The 25,409-nt window shown below is 53.8% G+C and overlaps 1 protein-coding gene across 2 annotated transcripts; it reads left to right on the forward strand.

The window, feature by feature from the left end:
* Positions 1-3,149: 3,149 nt before the first annotated feature.
* PFAS (phosphoribosylformylglycinamidine synthase) lies at positions 3,150-21,183 on the forward strand. Of its 2 annotated transcripts, none has more exons than XM_006939771.3 (28): positions 3,150-3,248; positions 6,398-6,578; positions 6,665-6,800; positions 7,031-7,136; positions 7,477-7,666; positions 7,779-7,884; positions 8,252-8,392; positions 8,511-8,635; positions 8,805-8,933; positions 9,902-10,033; positions 10,171-10,299; positions 14,166-14,239; positions 14,350-14,506; positions 14,821-14,882; positions 15,011-15,172; positions 15,422-15,541; positions 15,675-15,806; positions 16,015-16,245; positions 16,417-16,597; positions 16,683-16,766; positions 16,912-17,067; positions 17,264-17,383; positions 17,724-17,869; positions 17,972-18,179; positions 18,331-18,422; positions 18,502-18,616; positions 19,872-20,195; positions 20,299-21,183. In XM_006939771.3, the coding sequence occupies exons 2-28, from the start codon at positions 6,437-6,439 to the stop codon at positions 20,607-20,609; spliced, it is 4,011 nt and encodes a 1,336-aa protein (XP_006939833.1). In that variant the 5' UTR covers positions 3,150-3,248; positions 6,398-6,436; the 3' UTR covers positions 20,610-21,183. The 2 variants fall into 2 exon arrangements, with proteins under 2 accessions (XP_006939833.1, XP_006939834.1); XM_006939772.4 differs by having other exon boundaries at positions 3,168-3,315.
* The last annotated feature ends 4,226 nt before the right edge of the window (positions 21,184-25,409 follow it).

A 25,409-nucleotide genomic window follows, 5' to 3' on the forward strand; every position in this document is an offset into this window, starting at 1 on the left:
GGGAAGGAAGTGTGGTGCTGTCCTCTAGACCTGGTGATTTTGAACAGGCTGTTCTTGTCCAAGGGGCAGCTGGATATACGGGACCAAAGTCAGGAGAGGGATTAGGGCCCCAAGGATAAGTCTGGAAGTCACTATATGGAGGTGAAAGCTGAAATAGGATACACCGGGAATACCAAAATGTTGGGGAGAGGTGCCTGGCTAGCTCAGTTGGTAGAGAGGTGACTCTTCATCCCAGGGTTGTCAGTTCAAGCTCCACATTGGGCAAGAAGCCTACTTAAAAACACACACACACACACACAAGAAAATGTGAAGTAAATAGGATCAGAGAGAGAGCTGAGCAAACTAAGGCTCCTGGAAGGCTCTGGAAGGTACGTACTGGGTGGAGCCAAGGAGCGCCTAAAGGGAAAGAAACCAAGAGGGGCTCAGATGTCAAAAGATTAATGCATGACCTCTGTCAGAAGTGAGCCCTGAGAAAACTCATCTCAATAACCTGGAACTTTAGACATCAAACAGGTAGCAACTATTATATCTGGGGCACGGCTGGAATTAGGGTGAATGAACATTTGAAGTATCTCCATAAGTTTTGCACCCAGGTACTCACTTGCCTTACCTTCCTCTTGGCCCCTGCATAGCAGAGGGGAATAAATAAGGAAACAGATGAGGATCAAGACTTTCACCTTTTACTCGGAACATTTCTCTGTTAAAGATTCATTAAAAAGACCTTTGGGCCATTGGCCCTGGCACAGCTCTCCACCTTACTTGCCGTCAGGCTTCAGGCAAGATTTAGCTAATGAGAGGCAGAAACAGTCTGTGTGCGAACTTGGCCCGAGAGAACCCAATGTTTATTTCCTTTCTCTTTCAACACTGTAATTGTGCCCTCGGATGCCCTTTCATGGCTGCACCTCTCAGCTGATGGCACTCTTCCCTCCTTTGTCCCTTTAAGCCTACAGGTGGTGAGCACTTTCTGCCATTGCCAGGCTCTGGATGCCCCCACCCGCCACTGTACTTTGTTAGTTCCCTTAATCCTGCCCGTATCTCTGTCAAATACACTCTATTGAATTTCCTGTTGTTAGACCTTTTCGAGTGTGCCATCCATATTCTGATAGGATCCTCACCGATACAAACCATGTATTTATGTATTACGAGGGTTTTAAAAAAATGCACAAAAAAATGTGTACATAGGTAGAAAGTGCCAAGTGACAAACCCAGGTAACAAGTCGTTGCGAGGAACCTCAGCTCCCACATCTGTACACCAAGGGTTTTTGTGAAGATCAAACGACATCCTGTCAAGTGCCTTAACGGGCGTTTAGTGAATGTCTTCCTATCGTTGTCATTGTTACTGTCACTGGCGAGAGTGTGGAAATTAAAAATGTAGGCCTCCCACTCTGCTAAGAATTAAATAAATCTATTCATTTATTAAAGAAAAAAGTGAAAGAAAGCCAAAGTAGGAGGGAGAGGGAAACTGAGTCCTGGACAAGGACGATGCTTCTCGTTCCGTTTCCTGCATTCAAAGTTCCTGTCTCCGTCACAGTTTATAAGGACACCGGGGAGGGCAGGCCATGGGACCTACCGTATTTCCAAAAAAACAAAAACATGGCACAAAAACAGACACATAGACCAATGGAACAGAATAGAAACCCCAGAACTAGACCCACAAACGTATGGCCAACTCATCTTTGACAAAGCAGGAAAGAACATCCAATGGAAAAAAGACAGCCTCTTTAACAAATGGTGCTGGGAGAACTGGGCAGCAACACGCAGAAGGTTGAAACTAGACCACTTTCTCACACCATTCACAAAAATAAACTCAAAATGGATAAAGGACCTAAATGTGAGACAGGAAACCATCAAAACCTTAGAGGAGAAAGCAGGAAAAGACCTCTCTGACCTCAGCCGTAGCAATCTCTTACTCGACACATCCCCAAAGGCAAGGGAATTAAAAGCAAAAGTGAATTACTGGGACCTTATGAAGATAAAAAGCTTCTGCACAGCAAAGGAAACAACCAACAAAACTAAAAGGCAACCAACAGAATGGGAAAAGATATTCGCAAATGACATATCGGACAAAGGGCTAGTATCCAAAATCTATAAAGAGCTCACCAAACTCCACACCCGAAAAACAAATAACCCAGTGAAGAAATGGGCAGAAAACATGAATAGACACTTCTCTAAAGAAGACATCCGGATGGCCAACAGGCACATGAAAAGATGTTCAGCGTCGCTCCTTATCAGGGAAATACAAATCAAAACCACACTCAGGTATCACCTCACGCCAGTCAGAGTGGCCAAAATGAACAAATCAGGAGACTATAGATGCTGGAGAGGATGTGGAGAAACGGGAACCCTCTTGCACTGTTGGTGGGAATGCAAATTGGTGCAGCCGCTCTGGAAAGCAGTGTGGAGGTTCCTCAGAAAATTAAAAATAGACCTACCCTATGACCCAGCAATAGCACTGCTAGGAATTTATCCAAGGGATACAGGAGTACTGATGCATAGGGCCACTTGTACCCCAATGTTCATAGCAGCACTCTCAACAATAGCCAATGGAAACAATGGAAAACAATAGCCATTCTCAACAATGGAAAGAGCCTAAATGTCCATCAACTGATGAATGGATAAAGAAATTGTGGTTTATATACACAATGGAATATTACGTGGCAATGAGAAAAAATGAAATATGGCCTTTTGTAGCAACGTGGATGGAACTGGAGAGTGTGATGCTAAGTGAAATAAGCCATACAGAGAAAGACAGATACCATATGGTTTCACTCTTATGTGGATCCTGAGAAACTTAACAGGAACCCATGGGGGAGGGGAAGGAAAAAAAAAAAAAGAGGTTAGAGTGGGAGAGAGCCAAAGCATAAGAGACTGTTAAAAACCGAGAACAAACTGAGGGTTGATGGGGGGTGGGAGGGAGGGGAGGGTGGGTGATGGGTATTGAGGAGGGCACCTTTTGGGATGAGCACTGGGTGTTGTATGGAAACCAATTTGTCAATAAATTTCATATAAAAAAAAAACAAAAAAAACCACAAAAAACAAAAACAAAACCCCCAAAACCAAGAACTCAGCCCATTACTGAGCTACACAAGCTGGAAGGGTGCGGGGGGGGGGGGGGGGGGGGGGGGGGGGGGGGGGGAGGTACCGGAAGTTCTCGGCGGCCCCGCCCACGGGAGTGAGCCCCGCCTCTTCCGGGCTCCACGGGCGGGCTTTCTTTCGATAATCTCTGGACCCGGGATCGTGGATTCCACGTGCGTATGGCTATCACGCGTCAGTCCTGACACCTTGTTTGCCACACCCTTTCGCCACCCTCTCCAGGTCTGACTCAGGCCGCGTCCGTGTCCCTAGCGGGCCCGGCCCAGCTGTGTCCAGCTGCGGCGCATTCGTGCGACCTTGCGCGCCTTCCCGAGCCGCGCGGCAGGGCAGACTCCCCGCGTACCCTCAGCCCCTCTCGCCCCGAGCGCTCGGCCAACGCGAAGCCTGGGACCTCCTCGATTATGTCATGCTAGCCGTTGGGGATGCAGCCCTGCCGTGGGCAAGCCTGTCCCTGAGCTCTTGGGGCTTCTGTTTACGGAGTGATAGACGAAAGTCGGATGGCTCACGTGTGATAATTCCTATAGGAAGGACGGTATAAAGGACAACTGGGAGGGGGCCCAGCTTCAGAACAGGGTGATCAGAAGCGGGTGGGGAGCGCTGAGAAAGGCGGGGGATCGAGACTGATCGGTCAGGAGCATCATCGTTCACGGAAATGAGGCCTGGCCCGAATGGAGATTTTGGGCTAGTGGGGCAGGTAGAGCTTAAAATGAATTAAAATGTCAGGTACTGATAAGCACTGGATTAATAATCATTTAAGTTAATCATATATAATTCTAAAGCTTATATTTTATAATTAATTAAATTTACATTAGTTGTAACTAACTTTAATTATGACTAATTACATTATATGCAAATATTAAACATTAGGCTTTCCTGGGTGGCTCCGTGGGTGAAGTGTCCAACTCTTGATTTCAGCTCAGGTCATGATCTCAAGGTTCGTGAGTTTGAGCCCCACATCCAGCTCTGTGCTGACACCACCAGAGCCTGCTTGGGATTCTTGCCCTCCCTCTCTCTCTCTCTCAAAATAAATAGACTTGAAAAACAACCTAAATTAATTAAATAAAACAGGGCTGTCTGAGAGGGGCTAGTTCAGAAGGGTGGATCAAGGAAGTCCCTTCCAAGAAGGTGATTTCACCAGGAATCTAAGTCACAAAAGTGCTAGCTGTGCAAATATCCACGTGAGAAAAATACCTTCCAGAACTGAGATTGACAAGTTAAGAGAAACAGAAAAGAAGCCAGTGTGGTGGGGCCTTGTGGATGAAAAAGAGTGTGGCATAAGATAGGGTTGGAGTAGTGGGCAGTGGCCAGACTGGGAAAGCCAGGTACTGGGTTGGAAGGTTTTACCACGTGTGATGAGAAGCCATGATCTCATTTATGTTGAAATATGCCAAGTGGCTGGTGGCTAGGGCGGGAGTGGGATTGGGGTGCTATTCAGGAGGTCCCAAGTGACTGATCGTAGTGACAGATGGTAACAGGGATGGAAGGATGTGGACAGATCCCGGGATATGTTTGGAAATGGCTTTGCTGGCAGATTGGGTATACAGAGAGGGCTCAGAGAAAGAAGAATTAAGGTAGACTGTATTTTTGGCTTGAGCAGCTGGTTTGTTAGTGTTGACCGGAGGGAGAAAACTGGGAGAATAGCAGGTCTGGAGGAGTGAGGAATCAAAATTTGTGTTGTTGGTTTTTTTTTTAACTTTTTTTTTTTTTTTTTTTTTTTGAGACAGAGAGAGACAGAGCATGAACGGGGGAGGGGCAGAGAGAGAGGGAGACCCAGAATCGGAAGCAGGCTCCAGGCTCTGAGCCATCAGCCCAGAGCCTGACGCAGGGCTCGAACTCACGGACCGCGAGATCGTGACCTGGCTAAAGTCGGACGCTTAACCGACTGCGCCACCCAGGCGCCCCATTTTTTTTTAATTTTTTTTTCAACTTTTTATTTTTTTATTTTTTTATTTTTGAGACAGAGAGAGACAGAGCATGAACGGGGGAGGGGCAGAGAGAGAGGGAGACCCAGAATCGGAAGCAGGCTCCAGGCTCTGAGCCATCAGCCCAGAACCCGACCCGTGGCTCGAACTCACGGACTACGAGATCGTGACCTGAGCTGAAGTCAGACGCTTAACCGACTGAGCCACCCAGGCGCCCCTCAAAATTTGCGTTTTGGCCAAAACAGACAATCATCTGTGTTTATGGCACATCTATGTGGAGATGTCACATAAGCATTTCATTTTATTATTATATTTTATTTTCTTTTTCTTTTTTAAATTTTTTTAATGTTTATTTTTGGGAGACAGAGAGAGAGAGACAGAGAGGGAGACCCAGAATCGGAAGCAGGCTCCAGGCTCTGAGCTGTCGGCACAGAGCCCGACACGGGGCTCGAACCCATGGACCATGAGATCGTGACCTAAGCCGACGTCAGACGCTCAACCGTCTGAGCCACCCAGCCGCCCCGCATTTTATTATTATATTTCAAAGATTTTATCTTGACGTAATCTCTCCACCCCACGTGGAACTCGAACTCACAACTTGCGGTAAAGAGTTGCACGCTCCACTGACTCAGCCAGCTGAGCACCCCAGTCATGTGAGCATTTTAACGTACTGCTTTGGCGTTTCAGGGAGAGTCAAGATTGAGTTACGTTAGGGAATCTGTTGGTAGATGGCAACCCAAATAATATGAAATTGCCATTTTTGGTTAAAAGAAATGGTTGAACGCTGGCATTTTCAGTTGCTCAGTCTACCAGACGGTATTTAAAGCCACGAGTCTGCACCGAGTCACTTAGGAAGAGCACGTAGAGGGAAGAGAATGAAGGACAGGTTCCCAGCAGGTGCCTCAGAAGGCAGAAGAGTGTCAGAAGAATGGTGTCATCTGACTTCAGCAGCTGGGCCCAGTCCAGCTCATCCTATAGATTTACACTTAGATGCTATTTTTCCCTGCAAGTCTTTCTTAATTCCTAAAGTGCTAGGTTCGTACCCACAGTCTCTTGGCCCTAACCACAGCGGCCTGGAAACGTTTGAGTCCTTGCCTGTCTCCCTCAATAAAATGTAATCTCTACAAGGGCGGAAATGGTTTCCGTGTTACTCATAGTTATGTTCCTAAGACCGTGCGTGGGGGCCCGGCAAGGGGCCTGTGTCGAGAATGTACCTGTTCCTACATTTTGCAGGATTAATTAAGACCCCCAAGCTTCCGTTTTTCAGAGTACCTCTGAAAATGCCCCTCTCTCCCCCACCCCATCCCTAACGCCTCCAAAGCCTCATCTGTCTTTGGAATATGAAATCAGTTTGACAGGTTATAGTGGGTGTTACTTTTTAGGAACCTAACTCGTCTCTCCAGTACGGGACACCTGCAGAGATGCCCTCAGTCCTTCACTTCTATGTCCGTCCCTCTGGCCATGAGAGGGCGGCCTCTGGACACACTCGGAGGAAGCTGCAAGGGAAATTGCCAGAGCTGCAGGCTGTCAAGACCGAGCTGTGCTACAACGTGAACTGGACAGGTTGGGCCAAGTATCGGATTCTTGGGGGAGGTCTACCAGGCCAGGGGCCGTGTCTCCAGGTATCCTTGCCCTGTCCCTCCGTGCAGCGGAGTCCCTCCCAAGCGCCGAGGAGATGAAGAAGCTCACGTGGCTCTTTGGCTGCCCCTTGTTACCGGGTGATGTGGCCCAGGAGTCCTGGCTCCGTTCTGACTCCAGCGACCTACTGCTGGAGGTTGGGCCCAGGCAAGTGTCTCAGCCCAGGGCGATCCATTCCATGTTCTCGGGCATTCCTCCCTTGCAGGCACACTGCCCACCCCTTCTGCTTCCATTCCTCTCCTTCCTCCCATCTCGATCCTTGGCGGATCTGTACTTCCTTCGTTCCGTCCTGCTCCCTGCCCGGAATGCCACACCCCGCCCGGAAAGCCACTGAAACCGGGGGCTCTGGGGTCCTAACCATCCGGCCCACTCCTCAGGCTGAACTTCTCCACCCCAGCCTCTACCAACGTCGTGTCCGTGTGCTGGGCTGCGGGGCTGGGGGCCGTGGATCGCGTGGAGACTACCCGGCGCTACCTGCTCTCGGTGAGGCCCGAGATAAAGAGATGAGGTCCTGAACTTTACAGAGATAGTAAAGGAGAAACGGGTAGAAACGGGGAGGAGCTCTTGGCTTTAGGCCTGTCCTGTTTGCAAGTTGTTCACTGCCTGAGGCTACCTGGTCGAGGGCTGAACGGGGACGGAAGTCCAGCCTGTGCGCCCCTTACGCGGACTCGTGCCTGGCAGGGGCGTGTTGTTCTAATCAGAACACGGGCACCACGGAGACAGCAGTGGGCTGGCCCTGTGTGACTTAGAGGACCGGGGTGCACCATTTTGTCCACTCTTCAGCTCTCCGCCCCCTGCCCTCTGCGTGTGTCTCCGCCCCTAGTTTGCCAAGCCCCCTTCCTCTGAGACGAAGACCCTGGCTCTGGCTACCCTGCATGACCGGATGACGGAGCAGCACTTCCCGCAGCCCATCCAGAGCTTCTACCTTCAGAGCATGTCAGCACCTCTCAACGGCCAGATCGACATCCTGGCAGAGGGCCGGCGTGCCCTGGAAAAAGCCAACCGGGAGCTAGGTGAGCAGGGGTGCCCGGGAGGCAGGCTCAGGCGAGGCCAGTCGGGATGCCGGGACCCGTGACAGTGGGGGCCTGCACCCCACCGTCTGCTCTTCCTGTGGTTGTCTCCTAGGCCTGGCCCTAGACTCCTGGGACCTGGATTTCTACACCAAACGCTTCCAGGAGCTAAAGCGGAACCCCAGCACCGTGGAGGCCTTCGACCTGGCTCAGTCCAATAGGTGGGAAGGAATGGGGGCCATCCTGATGTCTGAGCCCGTGGAGGTTGGAAGGGGAGGGCGCGGGGACCCGCCTTCACGGCTGTCCTTTGGCACGGGGGCGTCCCCGAGTCTGTCTGGGGGCCCGGGCTCCACGTCCATGCAGTCGTCTCCATTCACGTCTTGACACCCTATTCGCTTTGAGTCTGAGCGGTCCACAGTGAAAGAACGTTTGAGGCTTGTGGGCTTGGGAATCTGGTGTGACCTGTTATCTGAGTGAGAGCTGGCTGTACCGTAACAGTTGCTGACGCTGGTGGGGAGAGCCGGCACGGTGTGCGAAGTGACCCGTGTTTCTGCCGGCCCTCCCCCCGCTCCCCCGTCACCCCTGCAGCGAGCACAGCCGACACTGGTTCTTCAAGGGCCAGCTCCACGTGGATGGGCAGGAGATGACGCACTCCCTGTTTGAGGCCATCATGAGCACTCAGGCGTCCTCGAACCCCAACAACGTCCTCAAGTTCTGTGACAACAGCAGGTGGGCTGGGTCCTAGGCTGGGGTGGCCTCGGGTCCAGGAGAGGGGAGGCCCCAAGCCTTCACGGGGTAAGCGCAGACCCCAGGAAGGAAGCAAGGTCCAGAACCAATGTGTCCACAGCGCAATCCAAGGGAAGGAGGTCCGATTCCTGCAGCCCGAGGACCCCACGCGACCAAGCTGCTTCCGGCAGCAGCGGGCGCTGAGACATGTCGTCTTCACGGCGGAGACCCACAACTTCCCCACAGGTGAGCTGGGTCCTGGGGACAGGTGAGGGAGCTCGGAGTGTAGGGTAGAGTGAAGGTCCTCGGCTGGGTCTGGGAAAACAGACAGGCTGGTTGTCCTGAGTTTTAATGGGATGGGCAGGGCTGGGGTCTCTCTCTGTGGTACCCATACCTCTCCCCCGTCTCTTTACAGGAGTAGCCCCCTTCAGTGGGGCGACCACAGGCACCGGGGGCCGGATCCGAGATGTCCAGTGCACGGGCCGTGGCGCCCACGTGGTGGCTGGGACTGCTGGCTACTGCTTTGGAAACCTGCACATCCCAGGTCCTGCCTCTTTGCTCCCTGCCGTCCCTTCCCTGTCCTGGCAGGCCTGGAGCACCTCTGTTTCTTAAGGTCATCCTGGGTGCCTTTTCTTGGGAGGCAGGGCTCCAGTGTAGCTGGCCTTTCACCGACTGTGGCCGTGAGGACTCTTAAGCCCAGGGGAGACCCAGGTGCCCAGATAGGCTTTGCAGAACTGCAATGTTCTTTCTTAAGTTTATTTATGTTTTGAGAGAGACCGCAAGCATGAGTGGGGGAGGGCAGAGAGAGACGGAGAGAGAGAGAGAGAGAGAGAGAGAGAGAGAGAGAGAGAGAGAATCCCAAGCAGGCCCCGCGCTCTCAGCACAGAGCCCAACTCACAGCTCATGGAATCATGGCCTGAGCCAAAACCAAGGGTCTGATGCTTAACCGACTGAGCCACCCAGGCGCCTCCTGCAATTTTCTTTATAAAATAGCATCTGCTCAGCAACGAAACATGGTGTTGGGTCAGTCTTAATGATCACCACCTGCCCCCAAAGTCTAATTTCTTAGAGAGCCCTAAGAACTCTGATCCCAAGACTCAAGAAAGGCTGGTGTGGGAGGTGGGGAACAAGATCGGCACTTAATCACAGGCTCTACACCTCCTTGAAATAGAACTTCCAGAAGTGGGACATTCCACCCACACGGGTGGTCCTTGGTGGATTAGACTCTTCCCAAAGGACCCTGGCGCCTCTGTCTTTTTTTTTTTTTTTAAACGTTTATTTATTTTTGAGACAGGGAGAGACAGAGCATGAACAGGGGAGGGTCAGAGAGAGGGAGACACAGAATCTGAAGCAGGCTCCAGGCTCTGAGCTGTCAGCACAGAGCCCGACGCGGGGCTCGAACTCACGGACCGCAAGATCATGACCTGAGCCGAAATCAGATGCTTAACCGACTGAGCCACCCAGGCGCCCCTGTCTTCTGTCTTTACAGCCAACCTTCCCCTTTCCTTCCAGGTTACAATTTGCCCTGGGAGGACCCAAGCTTCCAGTATCCTGAGAACTTTGCCCGACCCCTGGAGGTCGCCATTGAGGCCAGTAATGGGGCTTCTGATTACGGCAACAAGTTCGGGGAGCCAGTGCTGGCCGGTGAGGCTGGGGGTGTGGGGGTTAACGGACATCTAGTACTAGAGGTGGGGTGGGGTGAATGACTGAGTGAGCGCTGGGTTGTGGGGGGCGGTACTGACTGGCCTCTGTCCCCACTGTCTGTGGTGTCCACGCTCCAGGCTTCGCCCGCTCCTTGGGCCTCCAGCTCCCGGACGGCCAGCGGCGTGAGTGGATCAAACCCATCATGTTTAGTGGGGGCATTGGGTCCATGGAGGCTGAGCATGTGAGCAAGGAGCCCCCAGAGCCAGGTAAAAGCCCACCCCCTTTCTCCATATCCAGCCGGCTTTGTCCGCAGCACCCAGCAGCTGCTGGAGGGGAATTTAGAGGCTATGCTAGGGTTCGTTTTTATGTGTTTATTATTTATTTATACACACACGCACATATTTTTTTTTTTCTTATTCTCAAGTTATTTAACATACACTATAGTCTTGGCTTCAGGAGTAGAACCCAGTGATTCATCGCTTACATACAGCACCCAATGCTCATCCCAACAAGTGCCCTCCTCCGTGCCCATCACCCATTTTCCCCACACCCATCAACCCTCCGTTTGTTCTCTGCATTTAAGAGTCTCTTACGGTTTGCCTCCCTCTCTGTTTATATTTTTCCTTCCCTTCCCCTTACGATCAAGGGGTTTGTTTTTAATCTCCCAGCTCCTGTGTCTTCTCCCCAGTATAGGTTTTTTTTTTTTTTTTTTTTTTATGTTGGCCACTTTAAATTTTTTTTTTCCACGTTTTTATTTATTTTTGGGACAGAGAGAGACAGAGCATGAACGGGGGAGGGGCCGAGAGAGAGGGAGACACAGAATCGGAAACAGGCTCCAGGCTCTGAGCCATCAGCCCAGAGCCTGACGCGGGGCTCGAACTCACAGACCGCGAGATCGTGACCTGGCTGAAGTCGGGCGCTTAACCGACTGCGCCACCCAGGCGCCCCCCCAGTATAGGTTTTCAAGGCAGGACGGCGCTTCATGCCCATGGGGCTGTCTCTGTCTGTGTTGCCTCTGTGTGCACCTGTTTCCTTCTACCCGCCAGGGGCCTGCCCTGCTAAGTCGAGGCAACCAGCGCTGTCCTCCAGGGGCTTTTATCTGCTCACTCAGTTCAGGTGGGCAACCATTTGTCAGGCCCCACCTTGTGCTGGATTGTGGGGTACGATCAAGATACGAACCAGGTCCCGTGTATTGAATAGGTGACCCCGTCACATGGTTCAGAATTTAAAAGGCAAAAAAGGTTATACAGCAAAAACTGTCCTTCCCTTGACCTCCAGCCACCATGTTTCTCTCCCTAGAGATAATCACTGTTAACCAGTTACTTGCATACCTTACTGGAGATATTTCCAGCATATATAAACAGACCTGGGGCGCCCAGGTGACTCAGTCGGTTAAGCACCCGACTTTTGATTTCGGCTCAGGTTATTTTCACAGTTCGTGAGACTGAGCCCCGCGTCGGGCTCGATGCCGAGCGTGGAGCCTGCTTGGGATTCCCTCTCTCCCTCTCTCTGCCCCTCCACTAATGCGTGCTAAAAGGAAAGAACTTGTTTAAGAAAACAGACCTATATGGGGGCACCTGGTATGCTCAGTCGGGTTAAGCGTCCGACTTCGGCTCAGGTCATGATCTCATGCTTTATGAGTTCGAGCCCCTCGTCGGGCTCTGTGCTGACAGCCCAGAGCCTGGAGCCTGCTTCCGATTCTGTCTCCCTCTCTCTCCGCCCCTTGTCTGTTCCCGCTCTGTCTCTCTCTCTCTCAGAAATAAATAAACATTTAAAAAAAAGGGGGGGGGGAAGAAAACAGGCCTATATGTATATTTGTCCCTTTTTTTAGATAAGGAACATATGCGCACACTTCAATTTTTTAATAAAATAGAGATGTAATTTGTGTATCATAAAGGTCACCCTTTTAAACCCACATCAGTGGGGTTTTTTTTAGTGTGTTCACAAAGCTGTGCATCGATTCCTACCAATTCCAGAACATTGTCGTCACCGCCATACTCCTTAGCACCTTCCCCCCTCAGCCTCTGGGGGCTGCTCATCTACTGTCTGTCCCTGTGGATTTGCCAGTTCCAGATACTTCATGTAAATGGGATCAAACGGTCTGTGACCTTTTGTGTCTGGCATCTTTCACTTAGCACATTTTCAAGACTCATCTGCACCAGAGCATGTATTAATATTTATTTATTATTTTTTATTTATTTATTTTTTTTAACATTTATTTTTGAGACAGAGACAGAGCATGAACGGGGGAGGGGCAGAGAGAGAGGGAGACACAGAATCCGAAGCAGGCTCCAGGCTCTGAGCCATCAGCCCAGAGCCTGACGCGGGGCTCGAACTTACGGACCGTGAGATCGTGACCTGAGCTGAAGTCGGACGCTCAACCGACTGAACCACCCAGGCGCCCCTCTTTTTTTTTTTTTTTTTTTTTTTACAGTCAAATGGTACTCCATTATGTAGACCTTTCGTGTTTATCCATTCCTCAGTCCGTAAACATTTGAGTTTCTTCTACTTTTCAGCTGGTGTTGACAGTGCTGCTATAAATATACGTGTACACGTTTTTCTTTCTTTCCTTTTTTTTTAATGTTTATTTTTGAGAGAGAGAGCACAGGTGGGGTAGGGGTAGAGAAGGGGGAACAGAGGATCTGAAGCGGGCTCTGCACTGACAGCAGGAAGCCTGATGTGGGGCTCGAACTCACGAACCGTGAAACCATGACCTGAGCTGAAGTCGGACACTCAACTGACAGAGCCACCCAGGTGCCCCAAATATACGTGTACACATTTTTCTGTGTCCACAGGTTCTCGTATCTCTAGCCTGTATAACCAGGTGTGGAATTGCTGAGTCACTTAGTCACTATGTGTAACTTTTTTTTTTTTTTTTAACAATTTAACGTTTTTTTATTTTCATTTTTGGGACAGGGAGAGACAGAGCACGAACAGGGGAGGGTCAGAGAGAGGGAGACACAGAATCTGAAACAGGCTCCTGAAACAGGCTCCAGGCTCTGAGCCATCAGCCCAGAGCCCGACGCGGGGCTCGAACTCACGGACCGCGAGATCGTGACCTGGCTGAAGTCGGACGCTTAACCGACTGCGCCACCCAGGCACCCCTCTTTGTCCATTTTTAAATGGGGTTGTCTTTTTTGTGTAGTTATAAGAGTTTTATATATTCTAGATGCTAGACTTTTATCGGGTAGATACATGATTTGCAAATATATCCTATTCTGTGGGTTGTCTTTTTACTTTCTTTGTGGGGTCTTATGAAACCCCAATGTTTTTAATTTTGGTAAAGTCTGGTTTATCTATTTTTTCTTTTGCTGCTTATGGTTTTGATGTCACGACTAAGAAATCATCGCCTAAGCCAAAGTCCTTAAGATTTACAGCGGTGTTTTCTTGTAATATTTTTTATAGCTTTTAACCCTTATATTTAGGAAGTCCTAAAGATTTACAGCTGTGTTTTTTATATATTATTTTTATAGTTTTTAGCTCTTACATTTAGGTTTCTGATATGTTTTGAATGAATTTTTGTATATGGTGTGAGGTAGGAGTCCTAACTTCTCCCTTTTATATGTGGATATCCAGTTGTCCTAACACCATGTTTTGAAAAGACTATTCGTACCTTCTTGAATTGTCTTGGGACTCTTGTCAAAAATCAGTTGGCCAGGGGGTGCCTGGGTGGCTCAGTCGATTAAGCGCCCGATTTTGGCTCAGGTCATGATCTGGCAGTTCGTCGTTTTGAGCCCCGTGTCGGGCTCTGTGCTGACAGCTCAGAGCCGGGAGCCTGCTTCAGATTCTGTGTCTCCCTCTCTGCACCTCCCCCGCTCACACTCTGTCTCTCTCTCTTTCAAAAGTAAACAAACATTAAAAAAATTTTTTTAAAAAAAGGTCAACAGTATTTCCTCTCTGGTAATACAAATAATACTGCAGTGTTTAATTTTGTACGTAGGTGACTTTGCGCCTACGTGAATAAATCCGGAGCGTGAATTCCTCAAAGTGTATTTATCCAAAGAATACTTGCGTTTGTAATACTGATTGCTGTCCCGGTCTGTCTGCTTCCCTGTATCCTTAACTTAACTCGTGCTGACACTTGTGTGGGATCTTGACGCCGGTGTTCGGACTCTGTCTTCCTTCCTCTCAGGCATGGACGTTGTAAAGGTTGGGGGTCCCGTCTACAGGATCGGAGTCGGGGGTGGAGCCGCCTCATCTGTGCAGGTGAGGAGAGTAGCTCAGATGCAGCCTCCGGGACGTTGTGGGGCCCTGTGCGCAGGTGGGGCATGAGCTCCCGGACCCCCTCGCCTGAGCTATGCCATGCGTTCCCCCAGGTGCAGGGAGACAATTCCAGTGATCTGGACTTTGGGGCTGTGCAGCGGGGAGACCCGGAGATGGAACAGAAGATGAACCGTGTGATCCGGGCTTGCGTGGAGGCCGCCAGGGGGAACCCCATCTGCAGCCTCCACGACCAGGGTGCCGGTGGTAATGGTGAGAGAAGGGGTTCGGACAAGGGTCCCGGCCGCCCCGGGCTCTTGCGAGATTCGGCTCAGAGAGGGGCGTCGAGGATCTGCGACTGGCCGCCCGGCCCCGGGTCCCATCCTCCACCCCCTGTACCTTCTGGAGAGGCTCCGCTTTGGGGCGTTGGGAGCCCGCTGCCCTGGGGTGGCTGGTGGTGAGGGTGTGGAAGTGATCCGTGCGGGACACACAGCATCAGGGGCTCCCTGGGAGGCCGGGCACTGCCCTCTGTTCGCCGGGTCCCGACCGTGGCCAGGTCACCACCTTCCCACGCACCCTCTCACCAGGCAACGTCCTGAAGGAGCTGAGTGACCCGGCTGGAGCTGTCATTTACACCAGCCGCTTCCAGGTGGGCCTTGTACCCCCCCGGGCCTGGCTGCCTCCCCGTCCCCGCCGGCCCCCGCCATCTTCTAGCGGAAACGTGAACCTGGAGAGTGCCCACCGACCTCTTCCTTTCCTCCTCCCCCGTGGATGCAGCTTGGGGACCCGACCCTGAACGCCCTGGAAATCTGGGGGGCCGAGTACCAGGAGTCGAATGCTCTTCTGCTGAGGCCCGTGGACCGAGACTTCCTCAGTCGTGTCAGCGCCCGGGAGCGCTGCCCAGCTTGCTTTGTGGGCACCATTACGGGAGACAGGAGGGTGAGTTGGCCGCATGGGTGGGCGCGGAGCTGCGGGGGGTGGGCTGGAGCAGGGGGTAGGTGCGGGGAGTGGGAGGGCGGGAGTCGGTGGCTCACAGACTGGGAAATGGGGGGGAGAGGGGGGGACGGGCGGGCCCTCGAGGGGAAGCCCAAGCAGAGGGTGGGAAGCGCACCTCGCTGCTTTCTAGAAGTGGCCCCTGCTGGGCCTCACGGTCTCATGCCCTCTGGGCCATGTTCCCATGGTCTGTAGATGGTGCTGGTGGACGATCGGGACTGTCCCGTCGGAAGAAATGGCGAAGGGGACGCCCCCTCGCCCCCGACCCCTGTGGACCTGGAGCTGGATTGGGTGCTGGGCAAGATGCCTCGGAAGGTGCGTGTGGGTGGGTGGGAGGGAGGCTGGTCTCCCTTCCCCACCCCGGCTCTTCGGACTCCCCCTTTGCCGACGTGCGCCTTCTCACCCGTGTGCCCGGGTGCTCACACCCCTGCCGCCTTCTGTATCCTAGGAGTTCTTCCTGCAGCGGAGTGTCCCCGTGCTGCGTCCTCTGGCCTTGCCCCCAGGGCTGAGTGTGCACCAGGCTCTGGAGCGCGTCCTGAGGCTGCCTGCTGTGGCCAGCAAGCGATACCTCACCAACAAGGTTTCCCTGCACCCCTGCTCTGCCCCTCGTTCCCCGCGCCCTTCCCTCTGCTCACCGCCCTGGCCTCCCACTCTTTGGGATTGCCGAGGGGGCTCAACAGGCCCAAGGGAGGAGTGACGGGGCCCGGCGGCCGCCCTGATGGCCTGGTGCCCCCCCGCTCCGGCGTCCCTGTCCCTTGGCCTCTTGCCGACCCTGCCTGGTCCCGCAGGTGGACCGCTCCGTGGGCGGCCTGGTGGCGCAGCAGCAGTGCGTTGGGCCCCTGCAGACCCCTCTGGCCGACGTGGCGGTTGTGGCATTGAGTCACCAGGAGCTCGTAGGGGCTGCCACGGCTCTAGGAGAGCAGCCGGTCAAAAGCCTGCTGGACCCCAAGGTTGCCGCCCGACTGGCTGTGGCCGAAGCCCTCACCAACCTGGTGTTTGCTCTGGTCACCGACCTCCGGGTGAGTCCCCTGCGGCCTCTGCCCTGGGGCTGCAGGCCTCTGCGATGCACCTCCGTCCACCGCTCACCTTTTCCTCTTGCCCTTCGTGCCCGGGACCTCCCGGTCCCTGTGCCCCGGCCCGGTCTCCACGCGGCTCTCCCTCTCTAATGCCCGGTGTCCACGGCTCCCCAGGACGTGAAGTGCAGCGGGAACTGGATGTGGGCGGCCAAGCTCCCGGGGGAGGGCGCGGCTCTGGCCGACGCCTGCGCGGCGATGGTGGCGGTGATGGCGGCCTTGGGTGTGGCGGTGGACGGTGGCAAGGACTCCCTCAGCATGGCCGCCCGGGTCGGCTCTGAGACCGTGCGGGCCCCCGGTATGGCCTGGGGGGTCCCGGGGAGAGCGGGGCAGGGCCTGCGGAGCGCGGCTGGCACCTCACTGTCTCACTCCTTGCCCTGCAGGGTCGCTGGTCATCTCGGCCTATGCTGTCTGTCCGGACATCACAGCCACCGTGACCCCGGACCTCAAGCGTCCCGGGGGCAGAGGTAAACGCGGATGCTTCCCCGTCCTTGCTGCGTCATGTGTTCGGGGGTCTGTGGGTCTGTCCACGTGCCGGCCGCTTTGGCACTCGTGAGTGTGGTGGGGAGTCCTGAGCCACTCACCTCCCTCACCCCTTCCCCGTCTCCCCAGGCCGGCTGCTGTTCGTGCCTCTGAGCCCCGGGCAGCACCGGCTGGGGGGCACAGCCCTGGCCCAGTGCTTCTCGCAGCTGGGCGAGCAGCCCCCGAACCTGGACCTTCCCGAGAACCTGGTGCGTGCCTTCCGCATCACACAGGGGCTGCTGCGAGGTGAGCGGGGCCCTGGCGGAGACGGTGTGTGTGTGGCGGATGCGTGGCGGGCGTTCCCCGGCTGAGCTGGCGAGGCTGGGGCGAGAGGGATGCGGCCTCCCCTCTCTCTGGTTCCCACACGTGGCCTGCTGGGTGAGGGCGCGGGGCCGTCAGGTTTGGGCCCTGAGCTTGCTGAGCGTTTTTCTCCTTCCTCCAGACCGTCTCCTCTGCTCAGGCCACGATGTCAGTGACGGGGGTCTCGTCACCTGCCTGCTAGAGATGGCCTTTGCTGGGAATTGTGGGATAGAGGTGGACGTGCCTGCCCCTGGGGTCGATGGTGAGGAGCCGGGGGTCTGGACTCGGGCCTGGGTGGCCTGCAGGGTGGGCCCCGTAGACCCCATGTCCTATGAGAAGATGGAGCATCCCCACCTCCATTCCCTGAGTCCTTTGCCATCTCCCTGACCACTGAGCCAGGTGAGTTCCCCGCCCCTGCCATCTGAGATCTCCCGAGACCCTGAGGCCACATCCTTGGTCGTGGTCTCCCAGGCCTCACCCCACCCCTGATCCTTGCCTGCGCTCACTCAGCCCTTAGCCGCCCGCCCCCCGCCCCGCCTCGGTTGTACCTCCGCATCCCCGGTGGCACCCTTGTCACCCTCCCGCCCCCTCTGTTCCCCCAGCGCTGCCTGCATTGTTCGCCGAGGAGCCGGGCCTGGTGCTGGAGGTGCGGGGGCCCGACCTGGCCCAGGTGCTGAAGCGCTACCGGGACGCCGGCCTGCACTGCCTGGAGCTGGGCGCCACAGGCGACGCTGGGCCCCACGCCCTGGTGAGGGAGCGGGCAGCGCCTCGCGGGGGGCCGCGGTTCACCTGTGCCGGCCCGGGGGAGGGGGGCCGGGTTGGACGTCCTCGCTCTGGCCTCTCCCCGTAGGTGCGAGTGTCCGTGAACGGGGCTGTGGTTCTGGAAGAGTCTGTGAGGCAGCTGCGAGCCCTCTGGGAGGAGACGAGTTTCCAGCTGGACCGGCTGCAGGCCGAGCCGCGCTGTGTGGCGGAGGAAGAGCAAGGGCTCAGGGAGCGGACGGGGCCCACTTACTGCCTGCCCCCGGGCTTCCCCAAAGCTTCCGTGCCCCGAGAGCCTGGTGAGGCAATGTGTGCACAGTCATGGCTTCCCGGACACTGGGCCGGGGGGGAACCCACGGCCCGATGCCAGGGCCTGCCCTGGAGCCGCGTCTGGGGGGATGGCGGTGGGGAAGGAGCCCTCCGGCCCAGAGACCCTCCTTCACCCTCCAGGTGGTCCCACTCCCCGGGTTGCCATCTTGCGAGAGGAGGGCAGTAACGGAGACCGTGAGATGGCAGACGGCTTCCACTTGGCCGGGTTCGAGGTGAGCGTCGTCGTCAGCGGGGCCGGGGCTGGGCCTCGGGCTCTTTGTCCTCCTGAGCTTCCCCTCCCTGTCCTGGCAGGTGTGGGATGTGACCATGCAGGACCTCTGCTCTGGGGCGATCGGGCTGGACACGTTCCGCGGCGTGGCCTTCGTGGGCGGCTTCAGCTACGCGGATGTCCTGGGCTCTGCCAAAGGTGGGCGTCAGGCTTCCACCCACGGCCTCCCCCGCCCATTCCCGGGGAGGTGCCTTAGCTCCCTTCTTGACCGAGAATTGGCCTCTCTCCTCCCAAGTCCGGGGAGAGAGAGCACATTGACTCTGGGCCGGCTGCCAGCACAAGGCCTGTGGCTAACCGACATGAGGTGTGGGAGCGCTGGGTGGCACATGACTCAACCAAAGGGCACCACTCAACGCCAGCAGATTGTGCTGTTAGAAAGCCGGCTCGGCACGGCCAGGTCTTTGTTTTCGAGAGAAGCCAAAAATCCAGATTTTTTTTGCACAGAATCTTGTTATTTTTAAAAACGTTTAGGGGCGCCTGGGTGGCGCAGTCGGTTAAGCGTCCGACTTCAGCCAGGTCACGATCTCGCGGTCCGTGAGTTCGAGTCCCGCGTCGGGCTCTGGGCTGACGGCTCAGAGCCTGGAGCCTGTTTCCGATTCTGTGTCTCCCTCTCTCTCTGCCCCTCCCCCGTTCATGCTCTGTCTCTCTCTGTTCCAAAAATAAATAAACATTGAAAAAACAATTAAAAAAAATAAAAAATAAAAACGTTTATTTATTTTTGAGAGAGACAGAACGTGAGTGGCGGGGAGGCACAGAGACAAAGAGAATCCCAAGCAGGCCCCACGCTGTCAGCACAGGGCTTGAACTCAGGGCTTGAACTCACAAACCATGAGGTCATGACCTGAGCCGAAGTCAAGAGTCGGCAGCTTAACTGACTGAGCCACCCAGGCGCCCCTATATGAAATTTTAGTTAAAAAAATTGTTTTTAAATGTTTTATTTTAGGGGACAGGGGAGGGGCAGAGAGGGAGGGAGACACAGAATCCGAAGCAGGCTGCAGGCTCTGAGCCATCAGCACAGAGCCTGACTCTGGGCTCGAACCTGTGAACCATGAGATCATGACCTGAGCCGAAGTCGGACACTTAACCAACTGAGCCACCCAGGCGCCCCACAAAAATCTTATTTTTAAATGTTAGGCAGTGAAATAAAGTGTTGCACATGCTCCGCTGGCCAGGCAAGAAACTTATGGGCCATCTCCGGTCCAGGACTTGGCAACATCTGATTTAAGCAGATAAACCTATTTCTTCCCCTTGGATTTGCCCTGAGTTGCGTGCACGTGTGTGTATTTTGGGTGCTGGGGAGGGGCAGGGGTGGCGGTCATGGCAGGGCTGGAACCGGAAAGCAGCCATCCGCCTCCGTTCCGGGTCCCTTCCTGACTTCTGTGTTCCCTGCTAGGGTGGGCCGCTGCTGTGACCTTCCACCCGCTAGCCGGGGCTGAACTGAGACGTTTCCGGAAGCGGCCCGACACCTTCAGCCTGGGCGTGTGTAATGGCTGTCAGTTGCTGGCTCTGCTGGGCTGGGTGGGAGGTAGCCCCAGCGAGGAGGCAGAGGGGACGGGCCAGGACTCCTGGCCGGCCCGGCCGGGCCTCCTGCTTCGCCACAACCTGTCTGGGCGCTTTGAGTCCCGCTGGGCCAGCGTGCGGGTGGGTCCTGGGCCGGCCCTGATGCTTCGAGGGATGGAAGGAGCTGTGCTACCCGTGTGGAGCGCTCATGGCGAAGGTCAGCCTCCCAAAGGCAGGGGAGGGTCGGGGGGGGGGGGGGGCGGCCAGAGGGGAAGCTGTGATCTCACTTCCCTTCTCCTCTCCCCACCCCCCCTCCCCAGGTTACATGGCTTTTTCTTCTCCGGAACTCCAAGCCCAGATTGAGGCCAGGGGCTTGGCTCCGCTGCACTGGGCCGACGACGACGGGAACCCCACGGAACAGTATCCCCTGAACCCCAACGGGTCCCCAGGGGGCGTGGCTGGAGTCTGCTCCCTGGATGGCCGCCACCTGGCCCTCATGCCTCACCCTGAGCGGGCTGTGCGGCTTTGGCAGTGGGCGTGGCAGCCTCCTCCCTTTGACACTCTGACTACCTCCCCCTGGCTCCAGCTCTTCATCAACGCCCGAAACTGGACCCGGGAGGGGGGCTGTTGAGCAGGGGGGCGTCGTGGGGGGCACCCGGGCCCAACGGTCTCAGCCCGCCCCATCCCCATCTTCAGAAGCACCCCCACGTCATCTCCACAGACGTCTGGGACAGACAAGGACCAAAGCGCCAAAAAAAACCTCAGCTAATGTTACTAATCAGCCCGCTTTTGCCTTACGTTGTTGGATGTGTTCCTCTCTGCCATAGTTTGTTCTTTGTGGACCCGGGAAGCGTGTGGTTCTGAGGCAGAAGCCTGCCTGCAGCAGGGGGAGGGTCCCATCGCCCCAGGCCACTCGGCCCAGTGATCTAGGCGTGCCTCCTGTCTTCCTCCGGGCTCGGGGGCATGTTTTACGTGCCCCTTCCCCATACATGGGATTGTGGGGCTGGGGGTGTGCAAGAGCACGCAAGTCGGGGCCTGAGTGTTCTCATCAGAAAAACTGCAGAAGGAAGCTTTCGGGATTTCTCTTTTCAAAATGTAGTGCTGGGCGCCTGGGGGGCTCAGTCGGTTATACGTAGGACTTCAGCTCAGGTCAGGATCTTACAGCTCGTGGATTTGAGCCCTGCGTCGCCGCGTCGGGCTCTGTGCCTGGAGCTGCTTTGGATTCTGTGTCTCCCTCGCTCTCTGCCCCTCCCCCACTCACCCTGTTTCTCTTTCAAAAATAAATAAAACCTTAAAACAAAATGTAGTGCTGTGTGGTGCAAGCAATTGTTTGCAGACGTTTCTGCAAAACCGGTATCCAGCTGTGGGGTAGGGCTGCCCCAGTGCGGGCCTCTGAACTCAGCATTTGCTTCTAGATTTAGCAGATCCCTCCCTGGCAGAAATGGGCAGCACCTGCTTCCCTAGGATTGAGCCTTCAGTATCCAGTCATTCGGTCATTCATTCCATTAATGTTTGGTGATTAGCTACAGGGCCGAACACGGTCACTGCTCCCAGGGGTCTCCTGATGTGAATAGAATTTAAAATCACAGCTATAGGGGCACTCGGGTGGCTCAGTCGGCTTGGTTTTGCCTCAGGTCAGGATCTCACAGTTTGTGAGTTGGAATCCCTAGTCGGGCTCTACTGGCAGCCCAGAGCCTCTCAAAAATAAAGAGTATAAAGAGTATACCAGGAACTAAGTGTGTGTTTGGCATTTTAAATGTGTCTAAATGATGTCTCACAAGAATTCATCAAGATACTTGAGAGGCTACCCTCTTTGTTCTTTTGTTTTTGGGTTTTTTTTTTCTCAAAGGTAGAATTAAGGTTAAATAAATAGCCTAGGGACACACATCTACGGGCAAGCCGGGTGGCAGGGCTCGGCCTACAGCTGCTGCAGCCTTCGGGCAGTCACGCCGGAGGCGGCAGGACCCAGAGTAATGCTGACAGCCGTCCATCGCCTCCTTTGCTTACAAGACTGTGACTGTGTGCACAGGTCACTTCCCCAGGACTTGTGCAACTGGAATGCGTTTGCCCCCTGGAGAGTTCAACATCTTTATTCAGGAAATTTCATTCACCAAGGGGCGCCTGGGCGGTTGATTTCAACTCAGATCTTGGTTTCAACTCAGATCATGATCTCACGGGTTCGTGCGTTCAAGCCCCCGAATCGGGCTCCATGCTGACAGTGTGGCGCCTGCTTGGGATTCTTCCCCACCCCCCTCCCTCTCTCTGCCCCTTCTCCATTTGTCCTCTTTCTTTCAGAATAAAAGAAGAGATGGGGCACCTGGGTGGCTCAGTTAAGCGTGGAACTTCGGCTCAGGTCCTGATTTTGAGGTTCATGGGTTTGAGCCCCCTGTCGGGCTCTGTGCTGACAGCTCAGAGCCTGGAGCCTGCTTTGGATTCTGTGTCTCCCTCCCTCTCTCTGCCCCTCCCCCACTCACGCTGTCTCTCCCTCTCAAAACTAAAAAGCAAAACGTCAAAAAAATAATAAAAAGAAGAGACTGACTAATGAAACAATTTTAAATTACGGCTCTGAAGACAATAAGCATTTCAGGTCTTTTTCTTATTGCTTTGCAAACTGACCTACCCTGAGCAGCGGGAGGGGGTGGGGCTAGTAAGGGTCATTTTTGGCTTTTGCTCATGTCTCCCTGATCATGGGAAACTATAAGAACCATAGATATGCATATACACATACACATACACATATACATATACATATACACATATACACATACATATATACATGTACGTATACGTATACATATACGTGTACATATGCATACACATGGAAACAGGCCCCAAATGACATTGCTTAGACCTAGTCCCCAAAAGGGGGCTCAAAACTTAATCTCATTGCATTGTCGACCTCCCGCAAAATGTAGTCTTAGCTGGTCAGTAATTTCTTTTTTTTTTTTTTTTTTTTTTTAACGTTTATTTATTTTTGAGACAGAGAGAGACAGAGCATGAACGGGGGAGGGGCAGAGAGAGAGGGAGACACAGAATCGGAAGCAGGCTCCAGGCTCTGAGCCATCAGCCCAGAGCCCGACGCGGGGCTTGAACTCACGGACCGTGAGATCGTGACCTGAGCTGAAGTCGCAGGCTTAACCGACTGAGCCACCCAGGCGCCCCTGGTCAGTAATTTCTGATGGGTGCCAGTGACTCGACCACATGGGCCTCCATATTCAAAGGAAGCCATTGTCTGCGTGATAAGGCCCCTGTTCTTCCCTGTAAGGGAAAGTATCCTTGCCCTTGCCGGGAACAATCCATTTCTTTCACTAATCACTTTCTTGCCCCCCACCCTCCTTCCATTTGTATGGCTCCTGGGGGGGGCCCCCTCTACTCGCTAGATGGGCTGCTCCTGGATTCATGAATCATCTCATAAGGCCAATTAGATCTTCAAATGTAATCTGGTTGATTTTTTTTTAAGTTTATTTATTTTTGAGAGAGATTTTTTTCCAACAATGTTTTTTACCTTTATAGATGATCTCAAATGCACAATTTGGGAGCCGATACCAAAACTTAGATGTCAAGTTTACTTAGCACTTGATGCAAAAGAAGGGTGGTTTGTGACTGGCTGTGGCAGAGAAATTTGTGCATCTGTAGATAGGTTTCGGTTTGGATCACCCTGGCCAAGCAAGACCCACCCTTGGCCACTGCTGAGACTGAGTCCCTGCGGCTTCTCAGCCCGGTCTTTGCTGGTCCTTGACCCAGCTCCTGACCCCCTTTGCAAAGATCTTCTAGCAAACTCCAGCAGACTACCTGTTCTCTGCCCCTCATTGTCTCCACGGGAAATGAGCTACTCCAAAATCCACTCCACACCCCTTCCAAGTGGTGGCTTCCATTCTCAGACTTCACACGCCTCCCAGAGAGTTGGAGTTGGGTCCTCCCTGTACCCCTTCTGGATTGTTCTCCACCCCCTTTGAAGAACACCTTGCCCCATTTTAGGCTCATGCCATCCTTTTATATCACCTTCACTCCCTACTTTGTGTTCTTCTGGCTTCCCCATCACTCTGGAAGAGACAGTCATTTGTTCCCCAATGTCTGGTTCCCCTTCTAGAAATAGAACCCCTGAGTATTTTAGCAGGGGTTGTGTCTGCTTAAAATAAAGATGACCTCTCCCAGCTGCCCTTAACAGGCATGACTGCATCTGACCAATGAGAGAGAAAACCGTGTATACGACTTCCAAGTGTTCTTAAAGGAAGGGTATATGCTTCTCTTCAGCTATCCTTGCTTCCTGATGTCTAGGTCAAAGGTGTGATGGCTGGAACTCCAGCACCCAGCACCACATTGGGCCATGAGGTAGCTTTTGGAATTGGCATCACGTGGAGCAGAATAACAAGATAGGAGACTGGGTCTCGACACTGAAGACTACATATGAGCCCTGGATGTCTTTCTTTTTTTTTTTTTTTTTTTTTCTTCAAGTTTATTTATTTGAGAGAGAGAGCAGGGGAGGGGCAGAGAGAGAGAGGGAGAGAGAGAGACAAATGATCTGAAGCAAGCTCTGGGCTGACAGCAGAGAGCCAGATGCAGGGCTCGAACTCACGAATTGTGAGCTGAAACCAAGAGTCAGATGCTTGACCGACTGAGCCACTGGGATGCTTCAAGCCCTAGATGTCATGCTTCTGTCTTGTTTAGCCATATTTGGTTGTTTTCTAACACTTGTAGCCAAACCTTATCCTATGCAACCCTTCCTAATTCCCCCTCATCCTTCAAGGGCATTGGTTCCTGGTTCACATCTTGCCGTCCACCCACCCCAATCCCTTCGGTTATTCTGGATTCATGTCGATGACCATTTAACACTCCAGACCTTTCTCCAATGACTTCGTCCATTCCGCCTTGGCCAACCTTGGGTTTCATCATCACCCAGATCTGCCACACTGGTTCCACTCTTGCTTATTCAAGCTCCCTGCCTCTGACCACAGCCTCCTTCCTCGCATCTTGTTTCTTTGTTTTGTTTTTAATTTTTTTAATGTTTATTTATTTTGAGAGAGAGAGAGAGAGAGAGAGAGAGCAAGCTGGGGAGGGGCAGAGAGAGAGAGGGAGAGAGAATCCCCAAGCAGGCTCGGAGCTGTCAGCACAGAGCCCAACTTGGGGCTCGATCCCACGAACTGTTAGATCAGGACCTGAGCCGAAGTCGGACGCTTAGCTGACTGAGCCACCCAGGTGCCCCTCAGCTCTCTTGTTCATCTTCGGTACTCTGAGATCTTGAAATCATCAGGACCTCCACCTCAATAACCTTCCCCCCAAGCCACTTCCTTCTTCCCCTCTCATCCAACCTCCAGGCATAACCTGTCCAGTGTCCTTTAACTTGACCGAGTATCTTTTCGTCATTCCCATGTGACGAAATCCCAACCATCAGCTATCTCATAAATTCATCATTATCCCCTTATGGGAGGAA

This window comes from Felis catus, chromosome E1 (genome assembly GCF_018350175.1).
Source record: "Felis catus isolate Fca126 chromosome E1, F.catus_Fca126_mat1.0, whole genome shotgun sequence".
In the NCBI taxonomy this organism is placed as follows: Eukaryota; Metazoa; Chordata; class Mammalia; order Carnivora; family Felidae; genus Felis; species Felis catus.